At 44.0% G+C, this 16,289-nt stretch overlaps 1 protein-coding gene across 1 annotated transcript in view; it reads right to left on the reverse strand.

Moving 5' to 3' along the window:
• The window catches only part of ADAMTS18 (ADAM metallopeptidase with thrombospondin type 1 motif 18), a 70,916-nt gene extending 55,334 nt beyond the window's left edge, over positions 1-15,582 (reverse strand). The window contains exons 1-3 of the mRNA XM_088530808.1: positions 15,481-15,582; positions 15,290-15,368; positions 13,191-13,507 (exon numbers count right to left, since the gene is read on the reverse strand). Of these exons, the coding sequence (XP_088386934.1) occupies positions 13,191-13,507; positions 15,290-15,368; positions 15,481-15,582 (498 nt within the window). The remainder of the gene's footprint in view (positions 1-13,190; positions 13,508-15,289; positions 15,369-15,480) is intronic.
• Positions 15,583-16,289: the final 707 nt, after the last annotated feature.

The raw sequence follows: 16,289 nt of genomic DNA on the forward strand, positions 1-16,289 counted from the left end.
AATACTGGTCCAAGAAGTTCAGAAGTCTATTGCCATCATATTAGTTCAGATCCTTTGCAGATCCATAGGCCTTCTTACTGAAGGGAAGATACAGTACAGGCTAGAAAAGCATAATGACATGGAATCTGCAGGCTGCTTCACATGCTACAAAGTCATAAAGAGATGGTAAAACCCCATTAAAAAAAAAAGTTTCAGCAAAGATTTAGGAAGCCAAATTTCCTAAGGAGCCTGACGTTCTGTCTGCAATGAATCTACCGAACAGTAGGTTAAGCAAAGGTCAGGTTAAGCACAGGTTAAGAAAAAAACTCCAAGAAGAGAAATGTGCTGCCAGGGTCACGCGGGCTCGGGGACACGAGGGAGGCAGGCGGGAGCCGCAGACACATCTTGTGCACCCTCCTCGTCCGGGCCGCGGCCGAGCGTATCCGGCGGATCCTGAGCCTCATCCTAGAAACCAGGATACCGTTTGCGTGCTGCACAGCGCAGTGCATGGTCCATCAAGGAACTCAAAGCCTCCAGAGCAGAGATAATTTGTCTAAATTCACAGGCAGGAGTTCAAAAAGAGAAAGTGAAGGGTGAAAAATGCATCCGCCTGCCACCTTGAGTAGTTCAGACCTTGCACAGGCTCTGACTTATCATCCCCATTTATCATCTCTCCCAAGCCCTCCCTCACCTCAGAGCTCCTCCTTGGATTTGCCCAGTGTGATCTGGCTGCTTGGCGGCCACTCAGCCTGTCCCTGACTGAAGGGCACCGAGCTAGTCAGGCACTCCTCGTGCCTAAACATTCCCCTAGGTAGGGTGCATAGGTGCTTCCAGAAGCTGAAGTGCAAACCTGCCACCTCTCAGTGAGAATTTGCCCAGCTTCATGTGTCAGGACTAAAGATGTGACTGTGCATGCAGTCCATCTGGACCATCAGTCACTTATTCCACCTTTTCTTCTTTCCAGGTGGTAACATAAACAGAGGAAAAGCCAGAAGGACCCCTCATTGTGAAACATTTCCTCCCTTCACAGCATGTCACACCATACACTCCTCCCACGGCATAAAACCAGCAGCGTTAATGTTCTATGGACATAAATTAGGCACAAAGAGCACCATAGGGAACTGAAATATTTTGAATGTACACCATATAATCAGAAAATGCCCACCCTCTGTATCTGTCAGGAACAAGGAACACAAAAGCCTTGTCATTGTAAGCTGCACCTCAGTTGCTATGAATCAATCCAACATCTCACCACGGAGAACCACCATGCTCAAGGAACACTGAGATAGGAGGGAGTTGAACCTGCCCTTCCCATCCTGCTGAAAGGGGTTCAGCTCAAGATTCAGCCACCTCCAGGGCTCTAGCTGGGAACCTCCTCCACTGAGCACCACAAAAGCACCCTGACAGGTCGCTGATGCACTTCTCACCCCATATTATTTGTAACACATTCTCACAAATTTCATCAATCCTAAATGTATTTGATTTTTTTTCTTTTGCAGAAAATAAATCAATTATAAGTTATGCTGTCTTACTGGTTTCTTCCATTAATATATGCTGATATTCTTTATAACGACAGCAGTCATGCAAGACCAATGACAACTGAAGACAACTATGTTCTCTACATTGCTGCTTTCTGCACTAACTGCTCATCTGTCCACTTATTACAACAATCAATCTGGAGAGATAAATCACATCCCTGTTCTTAAAACTTAAGTCCCTTCCTCAAAGAAACAAAGCATTTTAAATAATAAATATTATTTTGATGGCACATAACAGCAGAAGACAACTACTCCAAGGATCACTGTCTTATGCTACTTTATGGAAATAAAAACATAAATATTTCACAGACGATGAACACTGAATTGCACTATCTTTCATAAAATCTATATTAAAGATTTGGCACCAGATCAATGCTTTGGTATAGATATGTGTTTATGTATAAATTTCTCTTCATTTTATTGTCAACTTAAATGCAAGAGGTTAGGTCAGGATGGTAAACTGTCATGGTACGTGGCATATCCAGGGGGATATTCCAGGGCAGAGGAACATCACTGACTGATGGCAAACAGAAACTTGAGTCATGGGAAAAGACTCCATATCTTGTTTTATAAATCTAATAGATTTAATAAAAATCTATTAAACTAAATCTAATAGGGATGTGAAGGTAATGTGAAGGAAGCTGTTATGCACAAACGCTGGTCTGTACAACAGACACATTCACTCTGGGTGAAAAACAGAAAAACTCCCTTCTCCCCACATTAGAGTATGTTCCTGACTTTCCCAAACCATAATCCTTAGAATGACTAAATGAATCTTTTGCAGACAAAACAACAACAAAAAGTATTGTCCCCTCAGCCCGAAGCTATTTCTAACTAATGCAGTGTTGTGCAACTACTCTGCACACCAGAAAGCTAGTTTTCAAGAAATGCTTGGAGAACAACAACAAAAACAGACTTCTCATTCCAATATATCTCCAAAGCCATAAACCTGTAAACAGAAGGTCAGCGCTAAAGTCTGGCATGTTTTTGGTCACCAGCTTCAACTCTCTACTGTAATCCATCAACCTCTCTTGCTGAGTCTGCTTGTGATCCAAACTGTCCTTTTGCTGGTATTTCATCTGCTACAGAGGCCGAAGAAGCAAGCAAGCCCTTGTCCCCATGGCACAGCCTGATGCTCAGTGTCCCGGGGCACTGACTGCACGCTCACGGGTGGTCCTTGGGCTATGCACTGCCACCACCAAGTGAGAACTGCAGGACCTGCTGTGTCTCAAGCAGTCAAAACGACCAGCCAGGATTCCCTGGCAGGGAGAGGCGTCAGTTCCAAGACTGCCTGTCCCCCTCTGAAGTTGCTCAGCTCTCCTTCCAAGAGCAGAAGGTGGATGGGGTTAAGCCTTGTGAACTACATGCAATCCCATCATGACAAGTGATAATGTCCTCACACAGCCCTCTCTCTTACAGGAAAAGAATTACAGTCCTGTCTAACAAGGGAAAATGAGACTCAAAGCCACCTTCCTCTAATACTCCAAAAGCTAGATTTAAGATTTTGACCTCCCCAGGACATCATCAGGATTAGGCCAAGGGACCTCTTCAAATTCACTCCCCACTTGACATTTTTTGCTTCTTTCACCCCTTTGCTGTCACAGAGCCGTGTCAGCAGCCTTTGGCACGAGCACAGCCAAACGTACGCGGCAGCTGCAGGCGCCAGATGCCAAGCGTGTCCGTGCATTTTTCCAGCAGCAGTAGCAGCAGCTGGTTCTCCGGGTAGCTGCCTGACCTCCCACCTCCTTTCACTTCTGGCTGTTAACAGCCAGCGTGGTCCAAGAGCACAGGAGAGCATCTGTCTGCAGATGGGTTTCCTTGCCCTTCACTAGACTGCCTTCCTGCATCTCCCTTCTGATTCAGTGAAATCTGAGCATGAAGCACTACCTTGGATTATTTACAAGATGTGTTTTGGAGTCTGTCAGCAGAAACCAATGCACTTCACTTTCCTGACGAGCCAGCAGTATTCTCCATTTGCACAGTGTGGGTCTAAACCAAACACTAATTGTAGGAACCTCTCCCACAGAAATGGCATGTCCCTTGGCTCGGGGGCAAGATGATACAGCGAGGAAGAGAAGGGCTGCTTCCAGGCAGGGCCAGGTTCTGACCATCCTTGATCCAAAGCAAGTCAGTATGAACCCTTTCATTTGCTAAAATGCCTTTAGACGAAACCCATAAACAAGCAAATACCTGTAGTACCATCAATGATAGGGGAAATTCCTATGGTGCAGGAAATCAGAGGGTATTGGCTGCCCACTTCTGTCCCAGCCTGGAAATGGCACTTTTTTTCATCTCTTTCCCCTATGCTTGCTATTTGGCTTTGCTGCAGGAAGCAGGTTAACAATCTGATCACCAGTGCATCATGCTAGGAGTGCAAAAAATGCCTATAACAGCCTTCAACACAGCATGAAGAAAAGCCAGAAGCCAGAGAAAGGAGCTGCGGCCTGGACTGCCCTGGCCAGCCCGTCTGTACCGTGATTTCACAGACGGCCATTGCAAACAGCGCAGCGTAGGGCAGACTGTGAGGAACGATCCTCTCTGTAACAGAGCAGTAGCAAAAAAGTACAGAAGTGACGGAGGCATCGTGCTAGTGTCTGCTGTGAGCACCCACAGCGGGCTGCAGAAAACAGCCCTAGCCCAAAATTGCTGCTTTAATCCCTAAGGAATACCTGCATCTACCAAAAAAATAGCACAAGTTTTTGCCAAGTGTTACCTGCAAATGAAACTGGGTAGCCACATTTTTTTAGAAAAGCTGATTTTTTTTCCTCTGTCTCTGTTTTATATTATTTATACCTACCCTTTACTGTGATCAGATTATATTTTAATTACAATATTAGCTTAATATATTTCTTATGGTTTATTCTAATCTAATGTTAAGATATATGTTTTTGATGACTTCTTAAAAAAATGCATAAAAACAAGCCTGCTGAATTTAGAATTATTTTTAAAATGTCCACTCTTTTCACTGAAGTGCAATTATTTGCATACAGAAAACAGCAAATCTGTTTTTCATTTCACTTTTTTTTTTAAATCTAATTATATTCTGGTGTTATATAAATCTTATATATCATGGCAAAGAAATCACAGATCTGAGGAATAATCCATGTTTCATTAGTTTGTGTATTCTGCCACAGAATATAATACTACCTTCTTAAATTAGTTGGAAGCCACACTGTGCTGCAAAATACAAAAACAAAAGTAAGGGTTCAAGCTAGGTCAAGCATATTTTGCATAGGGCCATTAAAAGTCTCATTCTATCAATATTAATAAAGGCGTTGAGACACAAGAGTCCTTCAATTAACATATATTAGGCAGGCAGGCACAGGCGCTCGGGCGATCCCCCTGTGAACAGCAGGAGCGCAGCGCTCAGCGTCCAGCCCGAGCGCGCCGTGCGCATCGTGGGGCGGCTGGACGCGCTCGCAGCGCCCAGGAGTGCACAGGGAAGGCCCCACGGCCCGGGCGAGTAAACGCCACTTCACTGCCCCGCTTCCTTTTGCATGGGGCAGGTTGTCTGGGCCTTGTTATTCCGGGAAGAATGGCTTTGAGATCCATAATCTTCATTATCAAACTGGTTTTTTTTTTCCTCTTTTACTAATTTGTGTCAGGAGTTGGTTGGGCCGCCACAAATAAGCTTCAGGAAAAGGATCTTCATCTGACTGCACAAACTGCCTGAAGACTCCCCTAGCTTACAAACTAACATTGTAAAGGGGAAATTATCAGGACGACAACGGTTCCCACGGTACCAAGCTTCAACCATCAAGCCTCATTCACTTGTATATGACCTGATTATTTGACATTTCTTCACCCTCATTCTTAGTGACTTCCGAGCATGATAAACAATAAGAGGTTACTGATGTCAACCTATTATGAGTCAGGACGCCTTTCTTGTCCACCACACAGCACGGCATGTACCGAGCTCAATTAACACATGTTTGTAAACTGTGCTGAGCAGCAAGGCATCGCCATTTCAGGTCTCCACAAATGTTTACCTCCAAGCTTTAGTGAGTGCTCCACTGTCTGAACCAAGGATAAGTTCTGCTCCCATCAGCTATTCACATAGCTGCTCAAATCACTGTCAGAGCAAATCAATAGGAAATTCCTTTAGCATACTGTAATTTATGGTAGACCTGCAGCAACAGAATTGGGATTAAAATGGGATAAGAAAAGGCAAGAAAGAACCAACATATCTGCTCCTAGTGACATGATCAAAAAGACAGAGGAAAATCTTGTTTGTAATGTAATTATCCGTTAAAGTTCAAATCAGATACCACTGAAGGGCTAGTCAGAGCCCTCCTAACACGAAGTGAGGGGTCTTTTTAGAAAAAGATAATGAAGTCTGAGCTGACATAACTGACTGTGGCTCTAGCACACATTTTCACTGCCAAGATAACTCAATTTAACCCCTCTGCTGCCAGCTCACTGAGAGAATATCATTAAAAAAGGGGAAGTCGCACAGAGCTAACAGCTTCTGTTCATCACCAGGAACCAAGTTAGAGGGGGCACTCAGGATGAATAAGACTGTTGACTTCAGTGGGGCTTTTGTCAAGGCATCATCAGATACTGCAAGTTCCAAAAAGAAAAAAGGTATTTTCTAGAAGATTCCCAGCGAGCTACAAATCCAAGTGTCCACAATATTATACCCAGGAGAGCGTGAAAACAAGTGCAAGTAGCACTAAAATTGTTTTGGAGAATGGATCCATTATTTGCCTCGCAGCTCAGGATGCCTTTCTCTCGTATGGACCCACCTTTTACCTTGTCCCCATCACTGGGCTACAAATTTCAAAACCACAGAGGCTGAGACAGTCTTTAGGACTCAGCCTTCCTCTCGCTGTGTGCAGTTCTGGCCAGCAGCCCATGTGATGGAACTGCAACTCTGTGCGTTTCCCAGTGTGGTGCACACCTCATCAGAATGATAGGCCCTGTGAATACCCTGGACACAAACATAATTGTGATCTACAGAAACTCTAGTGTTTCTAGAAAACTTTATTTCTAGAAAGCTGGAAGTGCCAAAAGGACTGGGAGTGCTGAGAGGTGGTAGCGACCTCCCAGTGATCGTCCAGACAGATCATGATCTTTTCTGCCAGACTGGTCATGGCCTCTTTGGGGCAGCTTATGTTGACTCAAAGTCAAGTTCTCCATCCTGTTCAAGCGTGCAAATCACAAAGCTCTTATCGTACTCAGGGCACTGGTTTTACATAGAGTCTAAGGAGGTAGCAAGCTTGGGGTGGAAGGGGGGGGAGAAAAAAAAAAAGGGCACTTGAGAACAGTTTTGATATCAGTGTTTGCTCAAGTGAAACGGGCCGTGCTGAGGGCCAGGGCCAAGCGGGATGTGCTCCTGCACCTTCCATACACCCACTGCCGCCTGCGGAGCTCTGGGGCTGCTTGAGCTGCACTTGAACTTGCACAGACTGTCACTGTGTTTTGGGCAGCAAAAAGCTTTTGACTCCGGTCCTGCAAACCTGGTGCCTTCCCCACACTGAATTCCCTTAAGTGGAAGAGGAAGGGAAAAGAAAAAGATACATATTGTTTTGGTTAATTATTAGTGACTAAAAACTGCCATTAAATCTGCCTATGGAAAGAGAAATATATTAGTTATTCAGCAACTCAGGGCTGCAGAGCAGAGAAAATTGTGCATTACATCAGCAGAGATGGTATAGTCCAAATAAAAATAGGGACGCTTAAAATAAAAATACTCATTTACATCAAAGGAATCCTGTTCTGAGAAGGTCAGGTCTGAGCAGACAGGTCATCCTCTGCTGACCTTCATGAGGGCATTTGAGTATAATCTTCCCTCTAAAGGGCTGTGAGAACTGTGGGAACTAAGCCTTGTGGAAAGACTTTGCTACAGCAGGAAAAATGCTGATGCTTCAAGGACAGATGATGTGTATAATTCCCTTACAAGTTATAAGGCTGTTTCTAAGAAAAGAAAGTTGGAAAGAACTGCCTAGCTATGCAAAACAGGATGGCTCCCTAATTCTGGAGTGGGTTTAAGGGTGCGAGCGGCGTTGCCTCGAGCCTGCTCTCGGATACGCTCCCTCACGCTTCCCGGCTCTTCGGGACCGGCTGCGCGACGCGGAGCAGGCCGAGCCGCCAAGCCACCTGCTGCACAGGGACTCCTGCAAACTGCTCCACGGCCCCAGAACGCTGTGCTCAAGAAGCAACTCCAGAAGGCTGATGACCCAGTATTTGCTGTCTACATACTTAAGGACTCCACATTTTTTTAAACATAAATTTGGAAGAAAATAGATTCTCTATTACTTCTGTCCAGTGGAGGCAGATCCTCTCTCCAACATTCTCTGTAATTCCTATTCCTACCCACTAGGAAGCAGGGGGACTGCAAAGCCAGAGACAACACTGTCCTGGTCTTGCAGAGTTAAACAGAGTAATCATCAAACACAGAGAGAAGTTATCAAACATGCACAGAAGGTCAGTCAATAATCTAATCATTCAGGGAACTTCTCATCAACAACTGATACAAAGGTAGGACCAGAAATAGTGTCTCACAATACAATCCTCAAGCTTTTTCTTTTATTGACACCTCTTTTTTTTTTTTTGAAGATTATTCTTCCCTTCATCTTGACCTTATTCTGGGTGAATAATGGGCAATGTCTACCCAAATGGTGGACAAAATTATGATCCTGTGTTATGATGACCTAGTTTGTGTTTTATGAAGGAGGGAGATGGCATGGCCAGGAAAGCCAGAGAATGTATGTTCCCAATGCTGGCAGCATTGGTCTGGTATAAGAACAAAAATTATAGGCTTTGTGTATTGACTTGTGGGGGGACTAAAAATAGTTTTGAGAATGAGTCAAATCCTCAGTTCTGTACTCAATTTCTCTTCAAAGCCCCTCTGGGGCAAACTTTATCCTATTTTTAACAGCTGTAGCTTGTAGGTTGTCTACAGGAACTTCACTGCAAACAGCAATTATTTTGTACTTTTACTAGCAGTCTAACTCACTGATTTTGATGGGAGCTTGTCTGAATAAGGACTTGGGGATTTGTCTCAACATATTTAATTGGACTTAAAGTGTGATCTCTAGGAATAAGAGGCTGCAGTTAGCATGAACTCGAATAATGCTAATATGGGGTGCAATTAAATGACTAAAAAGAACGGGTACACGAGTTGCCTTGCCTGCCTATCTCTTAGGTGGCCAGACTGTGTTAAGAAGTTTTAATTTTGTGGCTTCTTTGATACTTTGCGCAAAGTCCTGCCCTCAGACATGCACGCACAACTTCCATTGAATTAATACATCTCCTGTTATCTCTTGGTGCTCCATCTAACCCTTTCTCCAGTTGTAGACTCCTCTGACAGCTCAGTGAGTGTAACATGATTCATCCTTCCCTCCTCTTTCTCTTCCCTTGACTAGACACTAACAAACACAACAGAACTTGAGACAAGAGAAAGAGGCCTCATAATGAAAGATTCAATCACGTCTTACCAAAAACAAAGCAGGGCGCCAGCCAGTGCGTGAAGCTGACACCACTGCTCTAATTGAGGTGCATAAATGAGAAGCAGAGAATGGTCCCCATTCACCTCTAGCGCCAGCAGGTGCAGCGCCTCTGGCCTCTGCGCTGCCACATCTGTTTAGTGCTCGATTTGGCCTAAATAATAAAAACTGTATATCAGGCAGTTTTAAAAGGCCAGGTTCTTTCCACTGAACTGCTGAATTTTCTCCTGGCCCACACACACGTGTATCTCTTAATCAGTGTTAACAGCAGGAGAATCTCCATTATGTTGTACACACATTTCTCCTGCTTCTCTCCTCGCTCTGTTCTGGGGCACATGCTTTGTAGCTGCTATATAACCTCACCTGCCTCCTCCACCAAACAGCAGCAACATTCCCACAAATGCCATTTGATAACAAATAATTCATTCATGATACTCAATATTGTCTATGTTTTCTATTTGGGTCTATGCTGTCATTTTCTACAGTTGTTTGACTGTAAGGCAGAGCTCTTGTTCATAAGGGGAATGTGACTTCAATTTCTAAATTCATAGTTAAAAATTACTTTTAAAAATGTCTCTAGAACACAACTAGATTACTGACAACACTGGAGTTCTCTTGTATTCTGCCCTGATTTACTGTGTGATTGCAAACAACTCACCTACTCTATACAATGGGTCATGTACACATAGACCTAACAGAAGCTACACATGAGGACCAGATATAAGGGAGAGAAAAAGTAGCATATAAAAAAAGATAAACAATGCACAATATATACAGAGTGGCAAGACAGCAGGGAGGGTTTTAGAGACAATGTCGGCAGGAAAGTGAAGTTAAAATGGCAAAAAAAGGATGATATCTGGTTTTATGCATTTATATATAACATGTATGAGGGTGGGCAAGGGGAAGGAATTCAGAACAGCCAGACTGAGTAAGTCCTAATATCAGTTTCTTATTCTAAGAGTGGCCAGCACCAAGTGTTTCAGAAAAATGGCAAAAACCCTTCATTATGTGGATTTGGCATAGTCTGCCTCCCAAATTTAGCTAAAGACAATTATAAGTAATGATATATTATTAAATAATAATAGCAATAATAAATTATAATTTCAGTAAGTAGGAATTAGCTCAAGTCAGGAGTTTGCAAAAAACTTAAATTTGGGAAGAATGAAGAGACAGATTTGGAGAATGTAAACACAGGATAAAGCAGCATGATGTACCAGTAGCCTCGGTGTATACATATATACATATATATAAAATGGGAAATGGCAAGGAATTAAATGAAACTCCAAGTAGGCATGTTAAAACCAAAGTGTTCTACTAAAAGTAATAAAGAACACTGGTGAAGAAAGGAATATTTTGCAGGAATTTTTACTTGGGCCACATTAAGTTTGACGACAATGAAACAAACTATTAATTACTAAGGTGAATTAACTCCCTTGAACCAAATGTGTAAGAGTTAAACAAAAAAAAAGAGAGAGTGAGAATATGTTAATGAAATATATGCAACTGAGAAATTCTGTCATGGCTACTTTACAGGAGATATATATTCTGTATAGATAATCTGAACACATTTTTCTGGAGTTATATGAAGTACATCCTTCTTTCAGGCCTCTCTGAAAAGCTGACCAACTGTCTGATGGAAAAAACACTTTTCTTGATGACAAACAAAGCACAAACACTAGTGATGGTAAGTCAAGAGATGATATTCACAGTAAATTCATACACATTCTCCTGAACTGCTAAATTAGTGCATTAGTGTGTTTCTTTTTTTCAGATACACAGCATGGATCCAGATGTGCCTTCTGATACATCTAGAAACTTGTGTTGGTGGAAGAACTTGGTCTAAAATCAAGAAGTCACCATAAAAATGTGGGAACTTAGTGTCAACTAAGCTATTAAAACATGAGTGAGATGCACACATCTCAAGAGATCTACACCAAAACAAAAAATTCTTGCTCCTTTCCACTGTTAAGTTAAGGTCACCCTGCCTAACAAACCATTTCATACAGAACCTCTCCCCCCAAAGTCTACTATGCAGGCAATGGCAGATACAGGCAGCTGAATGACTGAATACTCTAGGTCATCCAAAAAATTAGATCAAAGAGTCCCTGTAGTCTATTGAAATGCAATTGCTTCCAAATCACATTGTGGTGTTCCAGGCTTGAAAGAATGGGTCACTGCGGTTTTATTGTAGGGAAGCTATTGCTAATGAAAGGAACAATGGAAAGATTAGTGCTACCAACCATATAGAAGAAACACCACTTTCGGTTTAATTGCAGTGAACAAAGCAAATAGGAAAGAAGGGCAACCAAGTGACAAAAGTAGTTGGTGCAAAGAGGATATAGAGGCTATTCACAAGGTCCCCTTGATCAGGGCACAGCGTCCAGACTTAACATATGATTACTGAATTTGGATCACAGTAAAAAATGACGTGGTTGTCATTAGAGACAGCTGACGACACATTTTTAAGAAAGCAGCCTTGCAAACTGAATGACTAAGAATCCTGTTGATTATTTTCCTGCTATTCATTAGCAGCACGGAAATTAATAAATGAGTAGAGGGAAAGGAACAATTAGAGGGTTTTTCTTTGTGCAGGAGATTATTGTAAATAAGTAAAGATGTACTTCAATTACCAGCTTAAAGTAACAATTCAAAGTGAAATCTATTGAAACTTGCAAATGATTAAAGAAAAAGATAATTGAGGTACTGAAAAAGTTCTCCCATCGTAAAGTTGTTCAAGCCACAATATTTATTCTCTTCTGAACAGTTCCTGAACCTTTCCTAGGTGAAGTCTCCCAGTCATAACAACCCATGGCGAGACAGTGGTAAAAGATCCATTCCAGTCTCAGTTAAGATCACCTCAGTTTGATTCTCTGTGACCTGAGGCAGACTTGAACCTTCCTTCTCTGAACAAGACTTGACAAGTCCAGCTCCACTCAGCTCCTGAGACACGCTCAAAAATCACAACCTGACCAAACAGGAGAGATCACCCAGACTGCAGCTGATGTACACAGAGCATTTCCCTTGGAATGATAAACACTGCAATAAGTGAAAAGACTTTTGAACAGATATGATAAAAATAAGCAGTAGTGAAAATGAAGCTTCCACAGAAGTACAGTCCATATAAAAACTCACAGCTAAGCAAACCTGATACAACTGTTCAACACTATGAACAAGCCATTAAAAAAAAGTAAAAACAACAACGAAAAAAAACCAAACTTTAATCCAGTTCCTGGCCGCTGCTCCAGAGTCACGATTTCAACTGTTCAAAAGAAACTTAAAGAAAACATTTCTTCTAAACTGCTGGGACCAAAGAAGACCACCATTCAAAATATAACCCACCCTACTTGAACTAGCTGTCAATGATCAACAGCTCTTCCTAAGGCAGGATCCTCTTCTCAAGTCACGGACTGTCATTTCAGGGTGTATCAAGTGCCCCTTTCTGCATCCCATCACGCAGTTCAGTAGCTCTTATGGAAAAGCTATTGGGAAAGAGAATTCTAGAGAGTGACCCAACATATCATCTGGGCCTTAATCAAATTGCTTCTTACAACCTAGTGCTAGTAAACGGCCTTGCTTTAGTCTGCATCCATAGGATACTGGTTGCTAAGTGTAAGGCCTTTGGCCCAAGCCTCATCAACAGCAATGAATTCTGCAGATGGTTCTTCTGAACTACATCAGTCACTAAAGACTTCTTTGCAGACAGTGAGCACTGTCAAATACATATAATTAAAAATCATAACTTAAAAATCATAACACGATTCATAACACCTGCTGAATTAAAGAATTCACCCTTAAAGCAGCTGAAAAACCTAAGTGTAATATTTACCTTTTTTCATAAATTCATGGATTATTTTTTCTTAATAGTAGTAAGACTGACACAAAGACAGGAAAAGCATTTACTTAAGAGCAAGCAAACACTGCATAAAACTATCACAAACTATAACAAATGAAAATTGTCATGGACTAAGTACCAGGATTACCAGTCAGTCTTCTCTTTTCTCCTCAAAAGGTCATAATCAAAACAAAAACCACAGAGCATGCAAGGCACATCACTGCTAAACCTCTTCTGTTAAACGCAATAGCAACTACTGACAAGAGTAAAATCATCAAATGGAGTATGGCATCCAGCACGTTATATCAACTATGCACCTTTGCCAAAACAGCTACCGCTCCATGTATGAAAACACCGGTTTGCTTATATAAAAACAAACAAACAACCACTTACCAAGCCTACACATGTAGATATCGCTACCGAAGAGGTGCTATCGTTCCTTATAAATCCCTGATAGAAACACTGCTCAACTTCATGTTCCTGAGAATCTGAGACTCCATCCTTCCCGAGTACCTGGACAACAAAACTGTTGCTTAAAATGGTCGAAGGTTTAAGTTCTAAATGAAGTTCCTGTCCAAATGCTGAAAATTTGTAGTGCAAGGAACTCTTTGAACTTTGAGCTGATCTCTTTCTCCTAGTTCTGTGCAAAACATCATGTGAAATGTATGATCCACTGGAATCCACTTTGACAGGTGTCACAAACACATAATCTGCAATGGCAAGAAGTTCACTGTCAGCTTTTGTACCCAACAAATAAAACAAATGTCATTCTAACAAAGTAAACAGCAGGTTTGCACCATGACATGGGCAATTCCCTCATTCAGGGAACAGCCCCAAGGCTCTATAGGCTGCACATATACAGGCCTGACTGCACACACGGCAGTCAGCATTCCCACAAGCTGCTTCTGAAGACATTTGTCATCACCAGCAGGTCGGTAGATGCTGCCCTCCCCCTGCACTAGTTGCTATTAAATGTGAAGGCTGTTACGGTTTGAGGGTTTTCTTTTTTCCTTCTTTCCTTCCTTCCCAAAGAACACAGCAAATATTGCATCATTGCAGGGTAACCCTGTCTGAGACTTTGTAGAACTGTACCATTTGTTCAGATGGATTAAAGGATTAATTTATTAATGCCTTAACAGAGTGAGACCTCCTATCTTTGTAGTGACTTGATTAGACTGGGCTTCAGATTGTAACTGACCTCCAGCAGAAAGAGATTACGTCCTACCTAATAACCTTTAGTCAGCCTTTGCTAATTTAATGTCAAAGAAGTTTATTGGATAAAATATGTGAATAATTACAAAACTATTTGTGAGGACATGACTGAGATCTACTCACAACCACCTAATATGTATATATATATGTATATATATATAGAGAGAGAGGCCATGAGTCAAGCAGGTGCAGAGCTGTAGGTACCTTCAGGTACTGCTGTTGATTTGTCTAGAAATGGCTCTCTCTTATCCTAGAAGTTTGGTCTGAATTTTAGCTGTTCGCTGAACTAGCACCATTGGCATTTAACCCTGGTTATATAGGTTGATTTTGCCAAATAAACAATTTCCTAAACCCCATTCAATTTTCAGAGCTCTAGTCCTCTATGAACACTTAAATATCTCCATGTCTCTGACTGTAAGACAATCTACTTCTCTTTCTAAACTGAAATACACTATTACAAAAAAAAAAATCCTTCTTATGCTGTAACAGATGTTGCAAGAACTATTACTCTCTTTGTCCGAATAGATTTTATTGGACACACATTAAGCTGAAAGCATAAGCAGTGATAGGTCGCTTTTGCTTAGACAGTGGAAATAATACATCAAGAGCTTTCACTTTGCTCCAGTGGTGTTAATCAATGGCAGGACACTCAGCAGGCTGGTGGCCAAAAAAATGTAAGCAGCTGCTGGAGAAAGGGAATCCCCCAGTGAACAGACCATAGGGTGCAAGAGGGTTCTCCCTTCTGCATCCCGGAGTGCTGCTCTACTGAACTATTTTTTCCTCCCGGTCACCCAATAAAAAGCACACACTGCACTGCAAACTGCCCCAAAGCCACCAACACCAGAGTGTTTGCTTTGCAAACTGGTAACAAACAGCTGCTTTCCCTGCAGGTTGTACTGCACTCGCTGCCCTCCTCCTTTCTCCTACTCACTCTCTTCACTGCTTTTGTTTCATTGCTCCAAAGCAAATACATGAGGTTTTGCTGTTTGGGCTACACGTATCCTCATCTTTCCAACTGCAATATAGACGTGAATGCATTTACCCTCTTAATTATGTTTTTGCTCTGCCTTTACATATTGCTCCTCTCAGCTCTTGCCTACAGGGCTGAGCCAGTGACCCCCTGCCCAAGGCTAGCCACGTTACAGCAGCCAACTTGCTTTCACTTTACACTTCACTTTACATTCCCCTAGCCCTGCGGCTTCTTCCTTTGCAAGCTCAGCCTGCCCACAGCAGCATCCGCGCAAACGCTCACACACCCCGAAAGAGAGCGCGATACAAACCATGGCTTAACTCACTGATGCTGTCACCGGTGAGAGTGGTGGCGTGAGAAATGCAACAGAGGCAGCACAGCTGAAGGGTCTGCAAGAGACAAAACAAAGAGAGAAAGGGAGTGTTGGGCGAGATGCAGTGGCAGGGGAAGGCGGGGAAGCCCGCAGGGGAAGCGCAGCGGGAGAAGGTGCTCGCGACCTGCCTTTGCGGCGCCGCCGAGCCACGGGAGGCTGGCGAGGCGCATGGAGCCGCCGCCGAGGAGCGCGGCGGGCAGCGCGCACACGACGAGCAGGAGGCAGCCCATGTTGCGCGGGGCGGCGCGGCGCGGCCGCGGCGCTACCTGCTGCGGGCGGCGCGCGGCGGCGCGGCCCCCGCGGCCCGCATGGTGCCCGCGGCGCCGCCGCGCGCGGCGGCCGAGCCCATGGAGCGGCGCAGGTGAGAGCGGCCCCGCGCAGCCGCCGCGCGCGCTTTAACCGCCGCCGCGCAGAGCAGCGCGGGGAGCGCAGCGCAGTGGAGCGGAGCGGAGCGCAGAGCAGCGGGCGGGACCAAGGGGCCGCGCAGCGACACGCGGCTCGGCCGGGCGCGGGGGCGGCGCCGCGGCGGCACCTGGAAGGCACCGCCATGAGGTCGCCCCGGGGGGCGGGCGGCCGGTACCGAGCGCGGCTGGCCCCGCCGAGGGAGGGGGCTCCCGCAAACGCCGCGCCGCGCTCGGGGCTCCACTATCAATCACACTTTCCCTTCCACCGACAACTCCTGGAAAGGATGAAACATCTATATATTCGGGAAGGAAACTGAAGGTCGGAAGCTCGTGGGGCTGCTCCAGGCGGGAAGGCAATGCAGAACTTGTTTCTGCTGCTCGTGGTGTGTGTCCCTCAGCACCCGACCTCCCTTCTGCGCATCGGGTGCATGTCCCTGTGCGATCACACTCCTGGTCTCCCCTGTTCCAAAGTCACACTATTGAAACGCACAGTAGCAGTGTGGGTCTCAGGTCCTCACTGGGCGTGGGGACCG

This window comes from Tinamus guttatus, unplaced genomic scaffold (genome assembly GCF_059628265.1).
Source record: "Tinamus guttatus ecotype Peru unplaced genomic scaffold, ASM5962826v1 Tinamus_guttatus_pri_ptg000389l, whole genome shotgun sequence".
In the NCBI taxonomy this organism is placed as follows: domain Eukaryota; kingdom Metazoa; phylum Chordata; class Aves; order Tinamiformes; family Tinamidae; genus Tinamus; species Tinamus guttatus.